The 19,484-nt window shown below is 43.0% G+C and overlaps 1 protein-coding gene across 1 annotated transcript; it reads left to right on the top strand.

The window, feature by feature from the left end:
* Window positions 1-866: 866 nt before the first annotated feature.
* On the top strand, window positions 867-16,619 carry LOC311117852 (protein eva-1 homolog B-like). The gene is made up of 4 exons (XM_084157572.1): window positions 867-1,147; window positions 11,844-12,007; window positions 14,539-14,638; window positions 14,884-16,619. The coding sequence occupies exons 3-4, from the start codon at window positions 14,572-14,574 to the stop codon at window positions 15,318-15,320; spliced, it is 504 nt and encodes a 167-aa protein (XP_084013698.1). The 5' UTR covers window positions 867-1,147; window positions 11,844-12,007; window positions 14,539-14,571; the 3' UTR covers window positions 15,321-16,619.
* The last annotated feature ends 2,865 nt before the right edge of the window (window positions 16,620-19,484 follow it).

Raw genomic sequence — 19,484 nt, 5'->3', positions numbered from 1 at the left:
TCTGGTCAAGGCTTTGCTTGGTGGCCCGGTGTATTTCCTGCTCACTCTCTTCAGTTGGTTGGGGGTTCCCTCCCTGCTAGTAAGTCTGGGTTACAAAACAAGAAGAGCGTGTGCTCTGAGTCTGTAATGTAGAACTTATGTCCAAGTCATGCTGTCATGGCCAAGTGCTAAGCCTGAAAAGTAGGCTTTTTTTAAATAAAAGTGTTCAAAAGAGTATGGATACTTACATGGCCTTGTGGTTTTGTGTGATTATGTTATTCAGCAAGGATAGTTACTAGATAGATATCTCATATTATGCAGTCAAACCTCTTCAATCTTCATTTTCTTCTCTATAATGGATTTTAAAATCATATTGATAGCCATATGTTTCTGAGTGTGGCACACCTCTGTTAGCAATTAGTTTTCAGCGAGGGAGTTGTCATATTTTTCAGATGACATGTTTACTCCTACCCCCCCAAACGTTCCACTTTCCCATTCATCTTTAAATCTAAAAGGCTTAAGCTGCAATACAGTATGTTTTGTTTCTTATCTGCAGTTATTATAAATGGCTCCAAAGGTAAACAACAATCCATCATTGTCGTGCCTTGTGTTTTGTTTTTGTTCGTGTTTGCTGTCATGCTGTACTCAGTGTGGAAAATCATGCTTAATTTGTCTAGGGGTTGTGCTTTTCCTGCCCGTTTCCTTAACAGAGGGAATGAGGGGGAAGAACTCCCCTCCCACTACTACCTTCCTCCCTCCCTTTTTCCTTCCACCCTCCCTCCCTCCCTCTTTCCCAAACCCTGCTCATTTTTGGCAGTTCCTCCTTCCTCCTTTTTTCTCTCTCTCTCTCTGAGAGGGATTGTATGACACCTTTTCCTGCTGCTGGCAGAGAGAGTGGAGACCGGGAGGGAGAGGGAAAGTCTGTTATTCAGAGAAAGTTGCCACCTCTTCCCTATAGGCTTCTCTACACGCTCCAGGACTGGAGAACAGTAGTAGTCACACACAGGGAATCGGCAAGATTGACAAAGTCAGGATTGCTTGTTGTGTTGATTTTCCCAACCTGGAGGCGAGAAGTAGACTGTTTTGACTGAGGATAGCATTGAGCCTTACCTTATCTTGACAGGAATTAACTTTCCTAAGAGGACACCTTGACAGCACTACTTACTTGGTGAGTGTGACAACCCGTCTGTGTATGTACAATAACATATAAACCTCAACGAGGTATTTATAGAACTGTATTTACAATGTAAAGGCTGTAACTTTTTGCGGGGGGGAGGGGGGGTTGGGGGGGTTCTACTAAGCTATATGGAATTTTTTTAAGAAGGTCTTACCAAGGATCATTTTGCTATTTCATTTTGAATTTTAAGACCCTTTGAAGTATCCAAAAAAAATCCTGCTATTAGCCCATACAAATGCATTGAATAACAGATTCACTACATGGAACAACAGATAGTCCCCAAAAAATATCAAAAGGAAGTCTGTTCTGAAGTGTCTGTCCTATATCTGAGGGATATAAGAAAGATCAGGAAACATTTGTATATATGTATATATATATTTTTTTACATGTATTTAACCCCTTATTTTTGGCACTAAACAGTCTCTATATATACATACTTCCAATCATTTTTGTCAACTGGTATCATATTAGTGTGTAGCCCAAACTGTTCGGACTCTACAGACAGAAGTTGGCAGAACTGCTGTACCTACTTCAGACGAGTCCCAAGACGCTTGTGGGGGGTCGTAGAGCAAAACGGAGAACACCATCGTGTTCGTGAAAGTCTCATCTTTCCAAAGAAGGGTCATAATAGTTTGGGAAGACTGGTTTCGGGATGTCTCATGGTCTTACAAACACCGCTCTAGCTCTGTCACCTTTCACCGCAGATGTGGAAGTGCAACATAGGCGGATGCGGTGGATTGAGATGCATCTAATGCAAAAACGGATATCTCTAGCTTAAACTGTGATTTTTATGGGGATTTTTTTTATTATGCTAATTACATTTCCATGGGGTTGCGACCTGTGGTGTGTGTCTAGTTACAGTGGGGTTTCAATGAGTGCCTGCTGTTTCATGTTTTGAAGCCCTCTTGTGGTTGCACAAGTTTGGGAACACTGTAAAAACACTTTTAAACTGTAATGACGACTAGAGGTTCCCATCCATTCAGTCAGTACACTCAGTAGAACACACAGCTATAGGTTCCAGCACTGTGTGTTGTACCTTGTTTTCTTCCTTCCGGGAAAAGTCTTTACGTGATTCAGGCTCATTCATAGGGGTTATACTGTTCTTGTTGGATTGTCTTCAAGAGAAGCAATGCTCACCCTTGAGCATCTCAACAAGTGTCTCAACAAGAGCTACAGTATGAAGTGTGTGTGGTTACAACATGTATCTGATGGATCAGTGCCAGAGAGCAGGGTTGATGCAGCAAGAGTCAATGAGCATTCCCTGGCTGGTCCGTTTTCCTATGCAGCTAGCTGCACAGTGGCTAACCTTGCGGTGATAAATTACTTTTGCTTCAATAAATACAAACATCCTGCCGCGTTCTGTATTTTGATGAGGGCCTCGTCAACAGCGTAATACGATCAGGGGGATCCGAGGTGAGAGCGTCATGCTTCACTAATGTGCAGGCCTCCGTTTCGTCAACATATAGGGGTCCTGTGTGTGTGCGTACGTGTGTGTGGGGGGGAATAATGATTTTGTCTCACACACATACACATGCACACACCGTCTCCACTGGAGTGCTGTGGTCAGCTCCTCTTATCAGTAGGAGATAGCCATTCTCAGAGGTCCCCTCTAATTAGCATATCAGTGGCCAGGCTGTTTGCTGTGCCTTGCTTTGTCAATCTGATAAAGTGACAGATAACAGGGGATAAGTGTGAATGCCTTTAACCCTCAAGCATGTTTGAGACAGTTGACTTGTATCTGACCTCTCCCAGCTATGTTCCCCACCATCCTCTTGTTCTCCTCAATCTCACTGCCCCATGTTTTATCACTGGGGTTTTTTGCCTTATCTGTGGCTTCTAATGAGTCACAGGTCAATCCTTGACTTGAAACGCTTGTCTGAACTCTAAACCAGTTGCCTGGCCCTCTGCTGCACAGGAGACAACAGAGTGCCTCAGAGTGCTTTCACAGACACACATAGACCTGGATCAAGATGAGTGGTGTATTTTACGAGTGGTGTATTTGCTTTATTACCACTACCATCCTGTAATGGTGCCTTGGTATCCCCATTTAAGCCATTGCCTTGGTCTTGCCATTCTCGCCTAGCAGACACTGATAGAGTAACTCACATCCGACAACTTCTTAGGGTGAGTGAAACATTACTCTCCCATTTGTGTTGGTATAATGGTTGGTTTGTTGTGTAACATGAGAGAGAGTTTGAGACATGCTAGCTAAATGAAGTGGGGCATACAGCATATCATATGTTGTAGACCACTAGCCATTAGATGTTGTAAAAGTGTTTTGAAAGAGACGCAAAAGCTATGAACTGCCTCATCTAATCTATTCAGATGTAAAGCCAACAAGACCGCATTCGATTCAGATTTCGCCATTGACAAATAATAGGTTGATGATGGATTTATCTCTGAAGCTGTGTTTGGCAAGACTCCTACTAAAACCACTGCTGTCTCATAAAGGCTCAATGCTTTCTAGTGAAGGCTTCTCCCTGGTCTCCTCAGATTTAGGGGGATGTTTGACATGCTAAATCCACTAGGGTTTGCCTAAGCCTCCCCTCTCTCTCTGTACTTCTCTCTCTGTACACACACATGTGAATGTCCAAGAACATAAAATAAGCCCTGGATTTAAGGTTGAATTTGTGTAAACTTTACATGGGAATCTGGGGGAAGAGAGAAACCATATGGTGAAGAAGGAATAAAAAACAAGATGACAGGGTTAAGCACACAGAAACTGGTACAGTGACGTCTGTAAAGTATCTCTAGTATTCATTGATTACACATTAAATAAGAGACACTGTACTCAGAAGCTTAATCTTATGATAAAATCATAGTTTAGGTCAGTTATCAAATATTTATGTACTACACCAAACAAGTCGTTTGTCATGCTCAGAAAATACTGTACCCTAACGAACTAAAGAATTCAAACCATACAGACTATAGATGACACCACGGACCGCTTTCCCAGAAGACTAGGCTTAATTTATGTTCGGGAAACCAGCTCTACATGTTTGTAGACAGGACATGGTTAACTATGCCCAGCCACCCATGGAAAGGGTTAACACGTTTTGTGTCATAGGGTTATCACAAGTCCTGTGTAAAGAATACAGTGTGTGGTTGTGGTCGGCTGGTGCAGGCTGGCCCAGATCGATCAGAGATCACAACTCTATTTTTGGAGCTTGAGGTTGGGGATCACCTGGGGGTTACTGTGCATTGAGAAAGCACAGGGGTGATTGCAAGGGAGCAAAAATTAACACACATATGGGTGTATGCACAGACACACATACTCACACTCTCTCTCACACACACAAACACATTCTCTCACACACACAAACTCATTAAGTTCCAATTCTGAGCATAAATGTTTTGGATAGAGATGGAGCACATATGATAAAGTCGATATGGAGATAGAGCATGTGTTTTCCCTTCTGGATTTCCATAGGAGCACAGCACTCTGTCTCTGTCTACCATCAAACCCCTCAACCCCACATCTGGCCACTATTAACCCCCACCCCTATGAGCCCGTATCTCCATTACTCCCCATACCCCCACCAGCCCAATCCTCATGGGGGTAAAGAGATTGCTCTCTGGGTAATTTCTTATGTCACTAAAATACCTGCTTCGGTTTGTCACGGGTTGCAGTTACATACGCACTGAAAAACATAGAGGCTTCTCTGCTGAACCAAGTTGGAGTGGAGTTGAATTTGGCACTCTACATTTAAATGAAATCATGGCCTCACGTAGAGAAGTATGACATAAAGAAACCAAAACAACTTCCTATTGAGTACCTGCCCTGTGAATTAGATCAGAATGTTTAATAATGCCTTGACTGAGAAGAAAGTTATGGTCCTTGAAAGCTACAGTGTTAAAAAGCTGTTGTTAATTGAGTCTAAAGTCAAATTCCTAAATGATTGACTAGCCACATAGTGACAGGGACCAACCTCAGAGGCAAACGTTTTCGCTCCTATTACCAAACAGAAGCCCTTTTCCCCAGATACTTGTACACTATAAACCTCTCATAAAGTATCTAACCATGGTACTCCTCTCCACGTCTGAGAAATCACATTAACAGCCCCTGAGTAGGAATTTATCCAGGGAGTGTAGCCATAATTGAATAACAATGAGAAAATACATGAAAAAATACAGCTCCCACAAGGGAGCGAGCACGCCTGTTTCCTCACCATAATGACACACTTTGAGCCACAGAGGGAAAGGGATATTTTCGATACCTAGAATTTCTGTGCGGCCGCAATAGTTCCCTGGCACAATGGATGCTCTTTCTGTGGTTTGCCTGGCATAGGTCTTCAGTGAGTTGAAAAAGCCCAGATTTGAATTGAATTACATTTTGTTGTTTTTATACACAGATATAGCCTTGTCCAACATCTCTGGCATGGGAGATCAGAGACATAGCTGGTGTCATTTTGAGTTTGAGTGTAAAATGAGGACAATTTTCATCAACTTTGCCCCTGACAATGTTCATTAAAAAGTTCCTTGTTTCTTTGAATTTTGTTTCTGCTACTGAGAGAGAATATCTGTCTGGGATTAATGATCCATGGGATCAAATGGACCACTGAGGAGTAATTTATTCATTGTTTTGAGCACATGGAGGCAGTTTTAAGCTCAATATATTCCACTTGACTTTTGCAACTTGAATAGATACTGTATGCTGGAATTGAGAGGCCTGTAGAGCTACTGCTAGTGCTTTGATTTATTTTGTTTCCATTTTTCTCAGAAAGCCATGATGTGAGATTCTGTATGTAGCAGAAAAGCAGGTTAATGGCTATTCCCTAGATGCTCATAATCTGAAGTTGTATCACAGAGGTATCTACTGGATGGTTTTTTCCATACCTTTCCTATTTCAACAGCTTTCTGTAAAATAATTTACCATGTGGCCTCAATCACGCCAGTGTATGGTCTCCAAGGCTTTGTCTATACCTAAACCCAGCCAAGATCACCTGACCACCAACCAAGGCAGGACGGCATCCAAGTCTAGAAAAGCCTGATTGAACTTCAAGCACTAGCTCTCTCTGGGTTTTGACTAGATGGGATACAGCTTTTGTCATATTGTATTTTTTTCGTAGCAGGTTAGGAGAACTTACGCTGCAGGTTAGGAGAATTTACATAGCAGGTTAGGATAATTAGGTTAAGGCTAAGAAAAGGGTTAGGGTTAGCTAAAATGCACAAAAAGAAAAAGACAGAAGCTGTATCCCTTCTAGACATGATCCTCTCCCTGTGACAGACAGGCAAAGGTCTGCGATAACGTTCCAACCGATAAACACGGACACTTTTCCTAAGAGCTAGGGCTCTGTTCGCGCTGGTGCCTGCAAAAGCATTCAGAGGGTAGGCATCTGGTGAAGGCATTTTCTATCCAGCGCGGCTGGTCTTTCTTGACGGCCGTGAAGGGTTGTAAGGGCATTTTGGAGAAAAGAGAGTGTCTTCCTTTCTTGTTTTCTCTTGACATGGGATCTTGGGGATCAAGCTTTGCTAAGTGTTGGTGCTGTTTTCCATTGCACCGTGCCCTGGCCATGGACTCGTACTGTGGGGGGGGGGAATTATTTCAGTTCGAGCACAGTCAGACATGTGTTTGCCATCAGGTTCAGTGACACTGAGCACCAGGTGGAGCTGACCCCAAAGATGGCTGCCAGCTGAGAGTATGGGGAGCTCCACTGAGCTGAGACTCAAACTTAGAAAAAACGTTTCCTTTTCTCCTCCGAACAGCGAGCAGGATTGCCACCCAGTGAAGATGGTTTCCAAACATTACCCTTGGATTAACTTTCTGGGGGTTTTAAGTGAACCATTTTAAACTGCTCACTGGGCACAAACTGGGAGAATCCCCCAAAAATGTTGGTCTTTTTTCACCCAACTTTTAACCAAAATGCACTTACATGGCTCAAAGATTGTTTTGATTTCACTTTCAATTCACGCTCGTTGACAACGCAATCAAATACAGTTGAAGTCAGAAGTTTACATACACCTTAGCCAAATACATTTAAACTCAGTTTTTCACAATTCCTGACATTTACTTTATTTTAAGAATGTGAAATATCAGAATAATAGTAGAGAGAAATATTTATTTCAGTTTTTATTTCTTTCATCACATTCCCAGTGGGTCAGAAGTTTACATACTCTCAATTAGTATTTGGTAGCATTGCCTTTAAATTGTTTAACTTGGGTCAAATGTTTTGGGTAGCCTTCCACAATAAGTTGGGTGAATTTTGGCCCATTCCCCTGACAGAGCTGGTGTAACTGAGTCAGGTTTGTAGGCCTCCTTGCTCGCACACGCGTTTTCAGTTCTGCCCACAAATGTTCTACAGGATTGAGGTCAGGGCTTTGTGATGGCCACGCCATACCTTGACTTTGTTATCCTTAAACCATTTTGCCACAACTTTGGAAGTATGCTTGGGGTCATTGTCGATTTGGAAGACCCATTTGCGACCAAGCTTTAACTTCTTGACTGATGTCTTGAGATGTTGCTTCAATATATCCACATAATTTTCCTTCCGATGATGCCATCTATTTTGTGAAGTGCACCAGTCCCTCCTGCAGCAAAGCACCCCCACAGCATAATGCTGCAACCCCCGTGCTTCACGGTTGGGATAGTGTTCTTAGGCTTGCAAGCGACCCCCTTTTTCCTCCAAACATAACGATGGTCATTATTTACATTTTAGTCATTTAGCAGACGCTTTTATCCAGAGCGACTTACAGTTAGTGAGTGCATACATTTTTTCATACTGGCCCTTCGTGGGAATCGAACCCACAACCCTGGCGTTGCAAACACCATGCTCTACCAACTGAGCTACACAGGGCCAAACAGTTCTATTTTTGTTTCATCATACCAGAGGACATTTCTCCAAAAAGTACGATCTTTGTCCCCATGTGCAGTTGCAAACCGTAGTCTGGCTTTTTTATGGCGGTTTTGGAGCAGTGGCTTCTTCCTTGCTGAGCGGTCTTTCAGGTTATGTCGATATAGGACTCGTTTTACTGTGGATATAGATACTTTTGTACCTGTTTCCTCCAGCATCTTCACAAGGTCCTTTGCTGTTGTTTTGGGATTGATTTGCACTTTTCGCACCAAAGTACATTAATCTCTAGGAGACAGAACGCATCTCCTTCCTGAGCGGTATGACGGCTGCGTGGTCCCATGGTGTTTATACTTGCGTACTATTGTTTGTACAGATGAACGTGGTACCTTCAGGCATTTGGAAATTGCTCCCAAGGATGAACCAGCCTTGTGGAGGTCCACAATTATTTTATTTTTTTCTTGGCTGATTTCTTTTGATTTTCCCATGATGTCAAGCAAAGAGGCACTGAGTTTGAAGGTAGGCCTTGAAATACATCCACAGGTACACCTCCAATTGACTCAAATTGGATTTTTCCAAGCTGTTTAAAGGCACAGTCAACTTAGTGTATGTAAACTTCTGACCCACTGGAATTGTGATACAGTGAATTATAATTGAAATAATCTGTCTGTAAACAATTGTTGGAAAAAATACTTGTGTCATGCACAAAGTAGATGTCCTAACCGACTTGCCAAAACTATAGTTTGTTAACAAGAAATTTGTGGAGTGGTTGAAAAATGAGTTTTAATGACTCCAACCTAAGTGTATGTAAGTGTATCTTCTGACTTCAACTGTATAAATCAAAACTAGATGTTGTACCAACATTTGTGCACAGTGGGTGGACATATTTGAGTTACACATCATTCTCCATTGCACACTTTTGCTTCTTATGCCTTGCTGACAGCCAGCCAGTTTTGATAAGTTGTTGAATTTGACTTTAGACTCAATTAACAACAGCTTTTTAACACTGTAGCTTTCAAGGACCATTACTTTCTTCTCAGTCAAGGCATTATTAAACATTCTGATCTAATTCACAGGACAGTCAGTCATTGTATCCTCCATCTATGAATTCGAGAGAGTTTACATTTCTTTCACCCTGTCTTTCAGCTTTATAGCAAACCAAGTGGCGGGGCTGCCGTTTTGTTGTTTGTCAAATTTAAGGAGTGGGAGTTGAGGGTGTTTGTCTGGACTGGGTTCTGGACTGACAGTACAACCGGATGTATGGGGGAAAACTTGGTTGATAAGAACAAAAATATCACACAACGTAGCGGACAGGGTTTTCCTTCATTTGGTTCCTCTGTCCTCCCAACCAAAGCAAACATTTGTCAGTCAGAAACAGAGAATGACCTCTTCCCAGGCCTCACAACACCACGTTGTTTACCTTGGCGTCAGTCTCAACACTATTTATAGTTAGGCCTTACAGTTATTTGAGACTTGGATGAACTTGTCATTGTTTTCGTATCTTGACGTGGTGTCAAGATTCACTTTTCTTACACTCTTAAGTACAAACTGATTGGCTTCAATGTGAAGTCATTGGTTGACTGATGATGCCCACCATGTGAGGACACAGGAAGTGGATTGTGTGTTCAAATTGTTTGACCTGAGGATATGAGGTCAGTTAGGAATGAATGACAGGCATTATCTGGTCACATGTGAGGTGATGTAATCTATGAGTGAGGCCATCAAAGCTGAAGCCTTCTCACGCAACATTAGCTTGGAGTGTGCCTCCATTTATTTCCCAAAAAAAGGTTATAGTACCATAAAGGGTCTTTGGCATGTCTGTGTAGGAGAACCCTGTTTGGTTTCATGTAGAATTCTACAACCACTAAGAACCCTTTGAGAACCTTTTTTTCTTAGTGTGTTTGTGTCTACTTTTTTTGTAGAGGCGTAATGATCCAATTAGCTTTTAAACTATGTAGAGGCCCTTGAAGGGACTAATATGCCAGAACATTTTCAGCACACATTCAAGGTCCCCAAAATTGCAGAAATACTGAAACATATGTGAAGAGTGTTTTTCTCTCCAGCAGTCAAAGGGCATTGCAACATCTGCTATGAAAAATAAAGTCACTTGGAGAACATGACTGAAATTTGAGTCATGGGATAGTGCGTTGAGGAAGGTGGAGAGCACGTCTGTTAATACTTTCCTCCTCAGGGTAAAACAAAAACACAGCAAAACAACAGGCCCATGTTAATTATTATTTAGATTGGCTTTAAAGGGAAAGGGGGATACCTAGTCAGTTATACAACTGAATGCATTCAACTGAAAGGTGTCTTCCGCATTTAACCCTTTGAATCAGAGAGGTGCGAGGGCTGCTTTAATCGACATCCACGTCACCCACGTCATCGGCGCCCGGGGAAAACGAGTCTCTGGTTGTCTTTAACCACCCTTCTCAGATGCCAGAGTTCTGACGAATTTTGTTCGGGTGCATTCCACTGTGAGAAAAGAGCAGTTAGGCCCAGTTAGCAGTCCAATCATTAGCCATGACCTTGGCGAACTGGTGAAGTCACTCTGGCCTTACACTTTATTGCCCTTGAGACCAAAGCATAATATTGCATTGGAAAGCTCTTAAGACAGTATCCTATGCGGATACTGGCTGCTTTTCCTAGATTATGAATATTTTCCAATAGCAAAGCAAGGATTAGGCCTAGGTAGCCTGGTCCAAGATCTGTTTTTGTTTGGCAATTACAACGACTGTAGTTGGCTATACATACAGCACAAACAGATCTGGGACCAGGCTATAGGAATGATGTGCTGGGGAAAAGAGTACCTTGTCTGTTTAAACACAAGCTACAGTAATTGAAAAGGAAGGAAGTAAAACAGGAAGAGTGTGCGGATGGATCCCGTTTCTGTGGTCCAAAACAAAGGCTCATCGTCTCACTCCCGTGGGGACTGACTGACCATTTGACTCAGTGGCCTGGAGTGGAAAGACGCTGCCATGGCGACCACTGCCTGTGTCCCTGATAGCCCCGAACACTCTCTCGGCCCAGCATTAGTGTACATTGGGTCTGCCAACAGTCAGCAAGATCTAAATCTGCACTGGAAAGCAAAGAGGCTCTGCTAAACCAACTCAAGCTGGCACTGGGCTTTTCCTCTCAACACAAAAATTCACAGAACAGCATTTTTCACAGCCCTCTTTCCCCACCTGGCATTTAAAGAGCTGCTCATATTCTGTGAGATATACTGTGCCGGTCGGGTTTATAGACTAGGATTTCTACTTCTTGGAGACAACGTGCTCTGAGGATATCACAGTGGTTTGATGTGTCAGAGATGGGATGAGACTTAAGTTTCGATGTTAAACTGTTCCAGGAAAACATCAGCCCGTGACTTTATCAGAGATATTTTATATACTTTTATTTATCCCTTGTAAGCAGCTTTGACTACTTCAAACATATCAGTGCTTAGAAGTACACAAAAACCTGGAGAGAATTCACTCTTTGTCATGTTTGATTAGAAACACCATTGACAAATCCACAAAAAAAAAGTGTCCGTCTCCCTGCACATAATGTATTGTTATGTATTCTCCATACATCAACAAGTGCAGTGTTTCAGTGTTTAAGGTTTATAATATATTTTTCATCATTGTTGTACATGCCTTTCGGACATATGTGTATGTAAACTGTATTTATACAGTATGCACTGTATACTTATATTATTATATTATTACTTATGTGTTTGCGTATCCAAATATTAACCTTTGTACTACTGAAAGCTAAGCCTGCATCTTGTCTGCTGCCGGATTGTGTATCCCTCGGCAACAGCACAGGGCCTGTCATTGTTTGCATTGCAAACGCCTCAGTGAGTTTGGATCTGATGTAGGCTGATGGCTGTGTGAGTGTCTGTGTGTTTGCTCTTGTCTCAGGGCGGCCAAATGAACTGTTCGGCCTGAGGAGCGAAGGGCACGGGTATAGATCCAGAGAGAGAGAGAGAGAGAGCGAGAGAGCGAGAGGCTCAATCATTCAGCAACCCTCTCCACTTCCACCATGAGCTGGGACTGAAGAGTTACCTCTACAGCTTCATTTTATGGTAAGATTTATGATACAATACAAAGTGTACATCTGTCCATACTTCTTATTGCCTATCTTTATATCTTAGAGCAAGAGAAAGAGTATTGTGCTTTTTTTTAAAGAGTCAGGCATGTGCTATGAACAGCTACAATATATATCGTTGACCCATGTTTTTGTTGCATTTTTGTATCCTTTTAAAATACTGCATTAACAAATGAGTGTGAAAACAACAGCACAATATCATCGGGATTCACATTAGCGTAGAATCCATAGATTCTGAAGAGATCACCCAACAATTTTGAGGTGACAGAGAACAATGTGACTGTATGTGACTGTGCTAGAGCCAGCCATCTTTTCATACTTGAACAACATGTTTGTTCCCCTGGGAGCCATAACACAAAACACGTGTAGAATAAAAGGGATCGGAGGCTAATGCTAACATGCTAACACATCGAAAGGTTCAGGGATACTCCTATTGGCTGGGCCCCTGTGTCCCTATCTATCACCGCTTGGCTTTCCTGTGCCATGTGCCTTCCATGTCCCATGTGATGATGTCATCAAGGCGGGTCAGTGGGGGGGGGGGAGAATAATAGCGGAGCGGACGAGAAAATGGCAGTCAGCAGGAAAGGGCTATGACAAGAGAGGGGGTTGCACAGGAAATGCAGGAGAGACGCAGCAGGAACCACATGACCCTGTGGCTAGAGTGTTCCCTATGGATGAATCCACCCTTTCACTCAGATTGGAAACAGGTTCTCTCTCTCTCTCTCTCTCTCTCTCTCTCTCTCTCTCTCTCTCTCTCTCTCTCTCTCTCTCTCTCTCTCTCTCTCTCTCTCTCTCTCTCTCTCTCTCTCTCTCTCTCTCTCTCTCTCTCGCTCTCGCTATATCTCTCTCTCTCTCTCTTGCTCTCTCTCTCTCGAAAGTGCAGGGGTAGCATAGGGGCTCGCCTTTATAGCCTAGCCTATGTAATTGACAGAAAATAAAAACAGACCACATAGGAAAAGAAGCAGGACCAGGCGTAGTACTTTTGTTGGATGGTGAGGCGTGGCACCGCAAGGTTCTCTGTGAGGGGAAACTTGAGACTTCCTGCGGAGTCTGAGGCAAGGGAGTAATGACCGGGCCAGCGAGGGCCTGCAGGAACACAATGGAGCCAAACAGAGCAACAGGAAACGCTGAGGAAAAGACTCAGAAAGCGTCACCAGGGATGAGCCAGAATTGGTTCCCCAGTGGTCTAACTTAAACCAATCAAATGACTTGCTTAAACTTAATCATTTACATTTGGTTCTGCTTTCCAGGCAGAGCTGCCTTCAGAACAAGATCAAAAAAGGAAAACTCTAATCTGTTCCCAGTGACCCTGTTTCAGTCAGGGACAGTAAAATTGTAACCAAAATAGATAGTTAAACAACAACACAGGTCCTCCAGGTCTTCACCCATTTGTTTCAGTCAGGGAAATTGAAAGGGTGAACAAACCAGGTACTGTAAAAACAACACAAAGGGCCTCGCCCACATTGATCCGGGAGGCTCGTTGGAGGAAGTGCTGTTCATTGGCTTCTGAGGAGAGAGTTGACCCCTGGCCCCTCACTGTAGAGGCCTGTCACGGCTCACAGGCAGGACCATGTGCCAAATGTGTCATGATCCCAGTTTGCGCTGTTGGTATTTGAGGACGAAACAGTGGAGCTTTTGTTTGCCACAGCTGGACCAGGAGGCCTTGTCCGCACCCACCCAAAGACATATGTGACCGACCGTCTCAATTCGGTCTTATGTAGCAAGATTTGAAATTGTGTTTTTTACATTGGATAAAAGTAGAGACTCAGAGCTAGAAAATTGTATATCATATAATACAGTTGAGGAACAATGAGAAAGTAATTCTGCTTTGAAAGTTGATAAACTTGTAACCCCACTTTTGAGAAAATATCCCTTGAATGTTATTATGGAGAATTACTGTGGTCAGTGCGTTTGGCGCAATAGCAAAAGACAAAACATCTAGTGTGGCACTAGAGGCACTCGTAAAACACTTTAACTACATTGTAGGGGAGGGGAATTATGGGGGTTTGTGGTAGCAGAAGTGTTTCGGCGGGGTGCATGAGGGTAACATGTGGGTAGCTGTGGGGTGCATGAGGGTAGCATGTGGGTAGCTGTAGGGTGCATGAGGGTAGCATGTGGGTAGCTGTGGGGTGCATGAGGGTAACATGTGGGTAGCTGTGGGGTGCATGAGGGTAACATGTGGGTAGCTGTGGGGTGCATAAGGGTAACATGTGGGTAGCTGTGGGGTGCATGAGGGTAGCATGTGGGTAGCTGTGGGGTGCATGAGGGTAACATGTGGGTAGCTGTGGGGTGCATGAGGGTAACATGTGGGTAGCTGTGGGGTGCATGAGGGTAGCATGTGTCTTTTGGTCAAATATCTTGTTGTGTCAGTTTGTTTGAGGGTGTGTGGGAGTTTCTGTGATACACGGTGGGAATAACTGACATTCATGCATACATTCATGCATACAGAACTTTGTAGTTGAGATCGGAAGGAGTTCTGATGCAGTGTGTTGTTGTTAATTGTTCTAGGTGTAAGAAAGGGCTACTGGACATTTCATCAGCATGGACGCCAAGAGGAAAGAGATGGACCTCCTGAGCAACAGCATTGCTGCCTACGCACACATCAAAGGTCAGTCAATCAATCACTTTAACATCAGTAGTTGTCACATTCCTTTTAAAGTACCATACCAGTGATGATGATAATAGCACATCTTATCATATTCTGTAGTTTCATACATGAATCAATGAACCAAAATGGCCAATGTGCCAGTCATAACAATACTGATTTAGGATACTAGCACAATTACTTTTTGACCTATTGTGGTGTTTTGTTATACTAGGTGAATTTACCAACTATCTTTTTCTGTCCTGTAGAGAACCCGGAGAGCTTTGGGCTGTACTTTGTGATCGGGGTGTGTTTCGGCCTAGTCCTCACCCTCTGCCTCCTGGTCATCCGGATCTCCTGCAAGCCCCGCACCAACATCCCGGCCTCCACACTCGAGAAGAAACACTTAAAGGACTTCAGTGAGGACGAATGTGATGAAGATAGCGAGGATGAGGATGAGGAAGAGGAAGGCGACATCGAAGCACCCGCCCCCCTGCCCACCGCGGAGATTCCAATTGGCAACCACCACAACCACAGCCAATCGGACGGGACACTGAGCGTTAACGTGTTCACTTCGGCCGAGGAGCTGGAGCGGGCACAGCGATTGGAGGAGAGGGAGCGAATCATACGGGAGATCTGGAGGAATGGGCAGCCTGATATCCTAGGTTCAGGAACAGGCACTCTAGGTCGGGTGCACTACTACTAACGCCCAGTACTACGGGACCACTGAATGGACATACTATATAGAACTATGGTGCTTTGGAATCAGGGGGTACACTGTGGTCCACACCCGCCAAAGACAGACTTAGAATCAGACCACTGGGTGGGTCAGTGCCCCTGAGGGAGACCTTACAATTCCCATGAGGGGTGTTACTCATGCTGTTGAATACAGGCAGGTCACAAGTGGCGTGCTACTTCGTTCTGGAGTGTATTCAGTGATGTGAAACGTTCTGAACGTTGCAGATAGAAATAAAATGAAAACAGCTGACACAATTCCTTATTCTACCTGACAGACAATCATATCTGTTCTACACAATAAGTTTCTATCTGAACGTTCTGTAACGTGAGATCCCTCTGAACAGGCCCCTGAAGTGTAAGGCTTGACTCTAACACTATGTGATAATGGTGTTCTGTGTGAATGTATTTCCCCCATGAACATTTGTCACCTACTATCACTGCCATAATGGCATTACACCACAAGACACCTTTGAGACCAGTTCTGCTGCTGTGTGGTCTAGGCATGTGAATGGGAACATTTATCATAATTGGAGTCTACAGTGTAGAGAAGTGCCGGAATAAAGTATTGTCCTTAGAAAAGCACTAAGGGAGCAAGGCAGGACTAACACAGCTATTGACAAATAGCCAGAGATACTGTAGGGAGTAGGGAGTAGGGACCAAGTATTTTGCAATGAGAGGTCACTTCCTTTTGTTTGCTATGGGGCCATGTTTCCCTCAACACTGGTGAGTTTACAGCGGGACAGCTCCGTGAACTGTTTGTCATTATATTAGGAAAGGATCCTCAATGCTTTAGAGTGGTCTTAGAAACCTCTGTGAGGAAATAGCTTTGCCTAAGTAAATAGAAATAGATTCAGTGGGACCATTTTTCACCTGATGTCAAGTCATTTTGGAATTGGACTGCTCAGTCTGTTCAGTTTATGGACACAGTTTTAGGCTGTTTTCAGAACCAATTACACTAAGGGAAATTTAATAATTAAAGTGTTAAACTCAAAAGGCCTTGTGGTTGTTTCTGTTACACATAATGTCTTTTAGACAAACAATGCTCTTTCTTAAAATGTCACTGGGCTATATATTTTAAATATACAATACAATATAAAGATTGTCTATGGCTGAAATTTAACAACTGAAAAACCTCAGTTGAGCCATTTAATTACAATGGATTGTAAGGTCACTCATTGTTAATTGTTATTCATAATCAATTGCTCCCACGTGTGCCTTGAAATGCTAAATAGATATGATTTTTATAATAAAATATCTTGAACTCTCAGATTTGTTTGCTAAATGTTTTGGCAAAACCCAGTGGTCTATCTAAACGAAATAAAGTCTTATTTTATTGTCTGAAATAAAACACAGGACAAAAGGTTATTTGATTGCCAACAGAATCATGTTGAACTTTGATGAATAACACAATTTGCATATGTATCTTGGGTATGATCATTATCCAATTTGGTGCTCTTGGGCTTTAGCTGTACAGGTTATTAACCAAATAAAGACCTGGCCCTCCAACAAAGACCTACAAGAACAGGAAAACATATAATTATCAGTGTACCAACTGGGCACAGACATCAATTCAATGTCTATTCCACATTGGTCCAACGTAATTTCATTGAAATGATGTTGAACCAAATCAGTAATTTATATTGATTACAGCATTGTTGGGTTTACAACTTGCAAGAAAGGCATTTCACTGTACTTGTGCGCGTGACATTAAAACTTGAAACAACATTGATTCAACCAGTGTGTGCCCGGTAGGTCTTCTATCCATTAGACTTTTTGGCCAACCTAGCAGCCAGAAGCCTTAGTTCTAGAATCTGACTGTGCTGGACACCCATGTATAGAGAGGCCAGGCCAATGTTGCGGGGAGGAAGGCATTACTTGGAGAGGAAACCAGACAAGAACTTCTGTAACATGTCTTAAACTTCCTCGAAGTGCACAATGTGTTGGAAAAGCAGACAGGGTAGCAGGTTTACCTTGGAAAGGTTTTCTCTGTTGAGGTCAGGGCTAAACCCTTATGTGGTCCAGGCCGTAGCTACATATGAGGACATTAGATTTAAAAAATAATAATAATTGGGAACTCTGTCGGGGTCTCAACTTACTGTTGAGAGTTATAGTAGCACACAAAAGGTGCAATTTCGAAACTTCGTTGTGCATTAGCAGTTTTCCTCTTGTTATACGTCACTCACTGACAGTCACTCAATTAGCCCATATCAGTTAACATTTTTTAGACTGGTAAATTAGTATAGTTAGTCTAGCCAGCTATCTAAACTTGAAGTAATCATGGTCAAATGACCGACCGGGCACGTGCCCAGGTGCCCTGACCTTCAGGGGGCCCCCATTGATTTTGTTAGTCACTCTCACTCAGATATCATGTTAAGGGCTGGATTCAATCAGAAGCATCGCAGAAAATCTGCGTTAAAATGTTAAGGTAATTTCCGACTGAGCTGACCGATTGAGCTCTCCGCAACCGCGGGAACATTGCCTTTAATTGTCAATTGCGCTATGAAGCGGATCTTCAGCGCTACGGATTGAATAGAGCCCTGACATGGCATAAGTCCTCCTGACTTCAGAGTCTGGAAAGGCTCTTTTGATGTTCTCAGCACGAGTTGTCGATAATGAAGAGGGCTGTGCTTTTTTACTGGTTGATGGACCTCTGTGTCTTTCTCACTCAACAGCCACTGAGGGGCACCCCTTCCAATACAACTGTTGGATTTTCAAATCCAAACAATATGAGGTCTCAACCCCCCATGGAAATAAAGAAATCTAAAGGAACCAATCAAAACTCAGCCAGAAATAAGTACAACTGTGCGCGAATACTGCATAGACAACGTCCTCCTGTCCAGACCAGTGTCAGCTCTCCCTCGCTGACCACGTAAGTCATGGCAAAATGTGTAGAGTTGCAGGAAATTAGCTTTAAAACTGCAAAAATGTCTCCCCACCCCACAGACCTCACTAAAACTCAGACCCTGGCTATAGCCCTGGGAAACTCAGACCCTGGCTACAGCCCTGGGAAACTCAGACCCTGGCTACAGCCCTGGGAAACTCAGACCCTGGCTACAGCCCTGGGAAACTCAGACCCTGGCTACAGCCCTGGGAAACTCAGACCCTGGCTACAGCCCTGGGAAACTCAGACCCTGGCTACAGCCCTGGGAAACTTAGACCCTGGCTACAGCCCTGGGAAACTCAGACCCTGGCTACAGCCCTGGGAAGGGGCTGCAGAGATTTTGGAGAGAGATGTTTTCTATCTTCCCTTGTTTCCAGTTGAGAGGACAAGATTCTAAAGACAGGTAGGCCTAAATTAAATTTCAAATAGTTAAACTGCTTAGGCTAAATCGAATTTGAATTAGGTCTGTCTTCAATACACTTTCCATTTAAAATTGCAATGCATTTTTATTAAGCTATTATGTCAATGATGATGATGATGATTATAAAGCCATAAAAACACTTCTAGACGATAACACAGACCTGGAGGAGGGAGGAGTCTCAAATGTCCATTCGGGCATGCTGATTGGTTGAAAGGCCTTTTTTACAATGATGATGATGAAGTTGATGATGATGGTGATGATGATGATGATGGTGGTGGAGGTGGGGATAATTAGGATTAGGGATTAAGAATGTGATGGTGATGTCGTGATGATGGTTAGGACTATGCATTACACTATAAAAAAATATATTATTATTTTCACCTCCTTCAATTACGTGGTGGGCTATTCCTCAGCGTTGCGGTCGCACCCCTGTGATCACCACTTCTGCCGTGAGTGCATGGATTAGATCATAGACGATGGCTTCCGCAACATCGAGGGGCTTGGCTTAAGTCCCAGTCCACAGTGTAAATCAGTTATACTAAATGTGTAATCGTGACTGCATATTTGAGCATTTTTCTTAGTTTTTGTAACCTTTTCTATTACAATGCAATTTTTTTTATCGTTTTTGGATAGCTTACTGTGTAGTAGGCCTAGGGGTCACAGTCAATTAAATTAATATATCTTAATATAACAATTAATCTAAACTCCATCCAATACAAACAACTACTTCAGAATATTGACAAATAGGGCTTAAGCTATATGATGGACTGGCCCAAAGGTCAGTATATCAAAAACAAATACTGCTTGAACTTCAATAAGCACTTCCCATC

This window comes from Coregonus lavaretus (genome assembly GCF_964263955.1).
Source record: "Coregonus lavaretus genome assembly, chromosome: 3".
NCBI lineage: Eukaryota > Metazoa > Chordata > Actinopteri > Salmoniformes > Salmonidae > Coregonus > Coregonus lavaretus.
Note: the sequence above shows the minus strand (reverse complement) of the source record. Positions and strands in the feature narration are given on the sequence as shown.

Bases quoted from the DNA above. Each gene is read 5' to 3' on its own strand.
- LOC311117852 (XM_084157572.1), top strand. From the start codon at position 14,572: ATGGACGCCAAGAGGAAAGAGATGGACCTCCTGAGCAACAGCATTGCT. The intron at 14,639-14,883 runs GTCAGTCAATCA...TCTGTCCTGTAG, and splicing joins TGCCTACGCACACATCAAAG to AGAACCCGGAGAGCTTTGGG.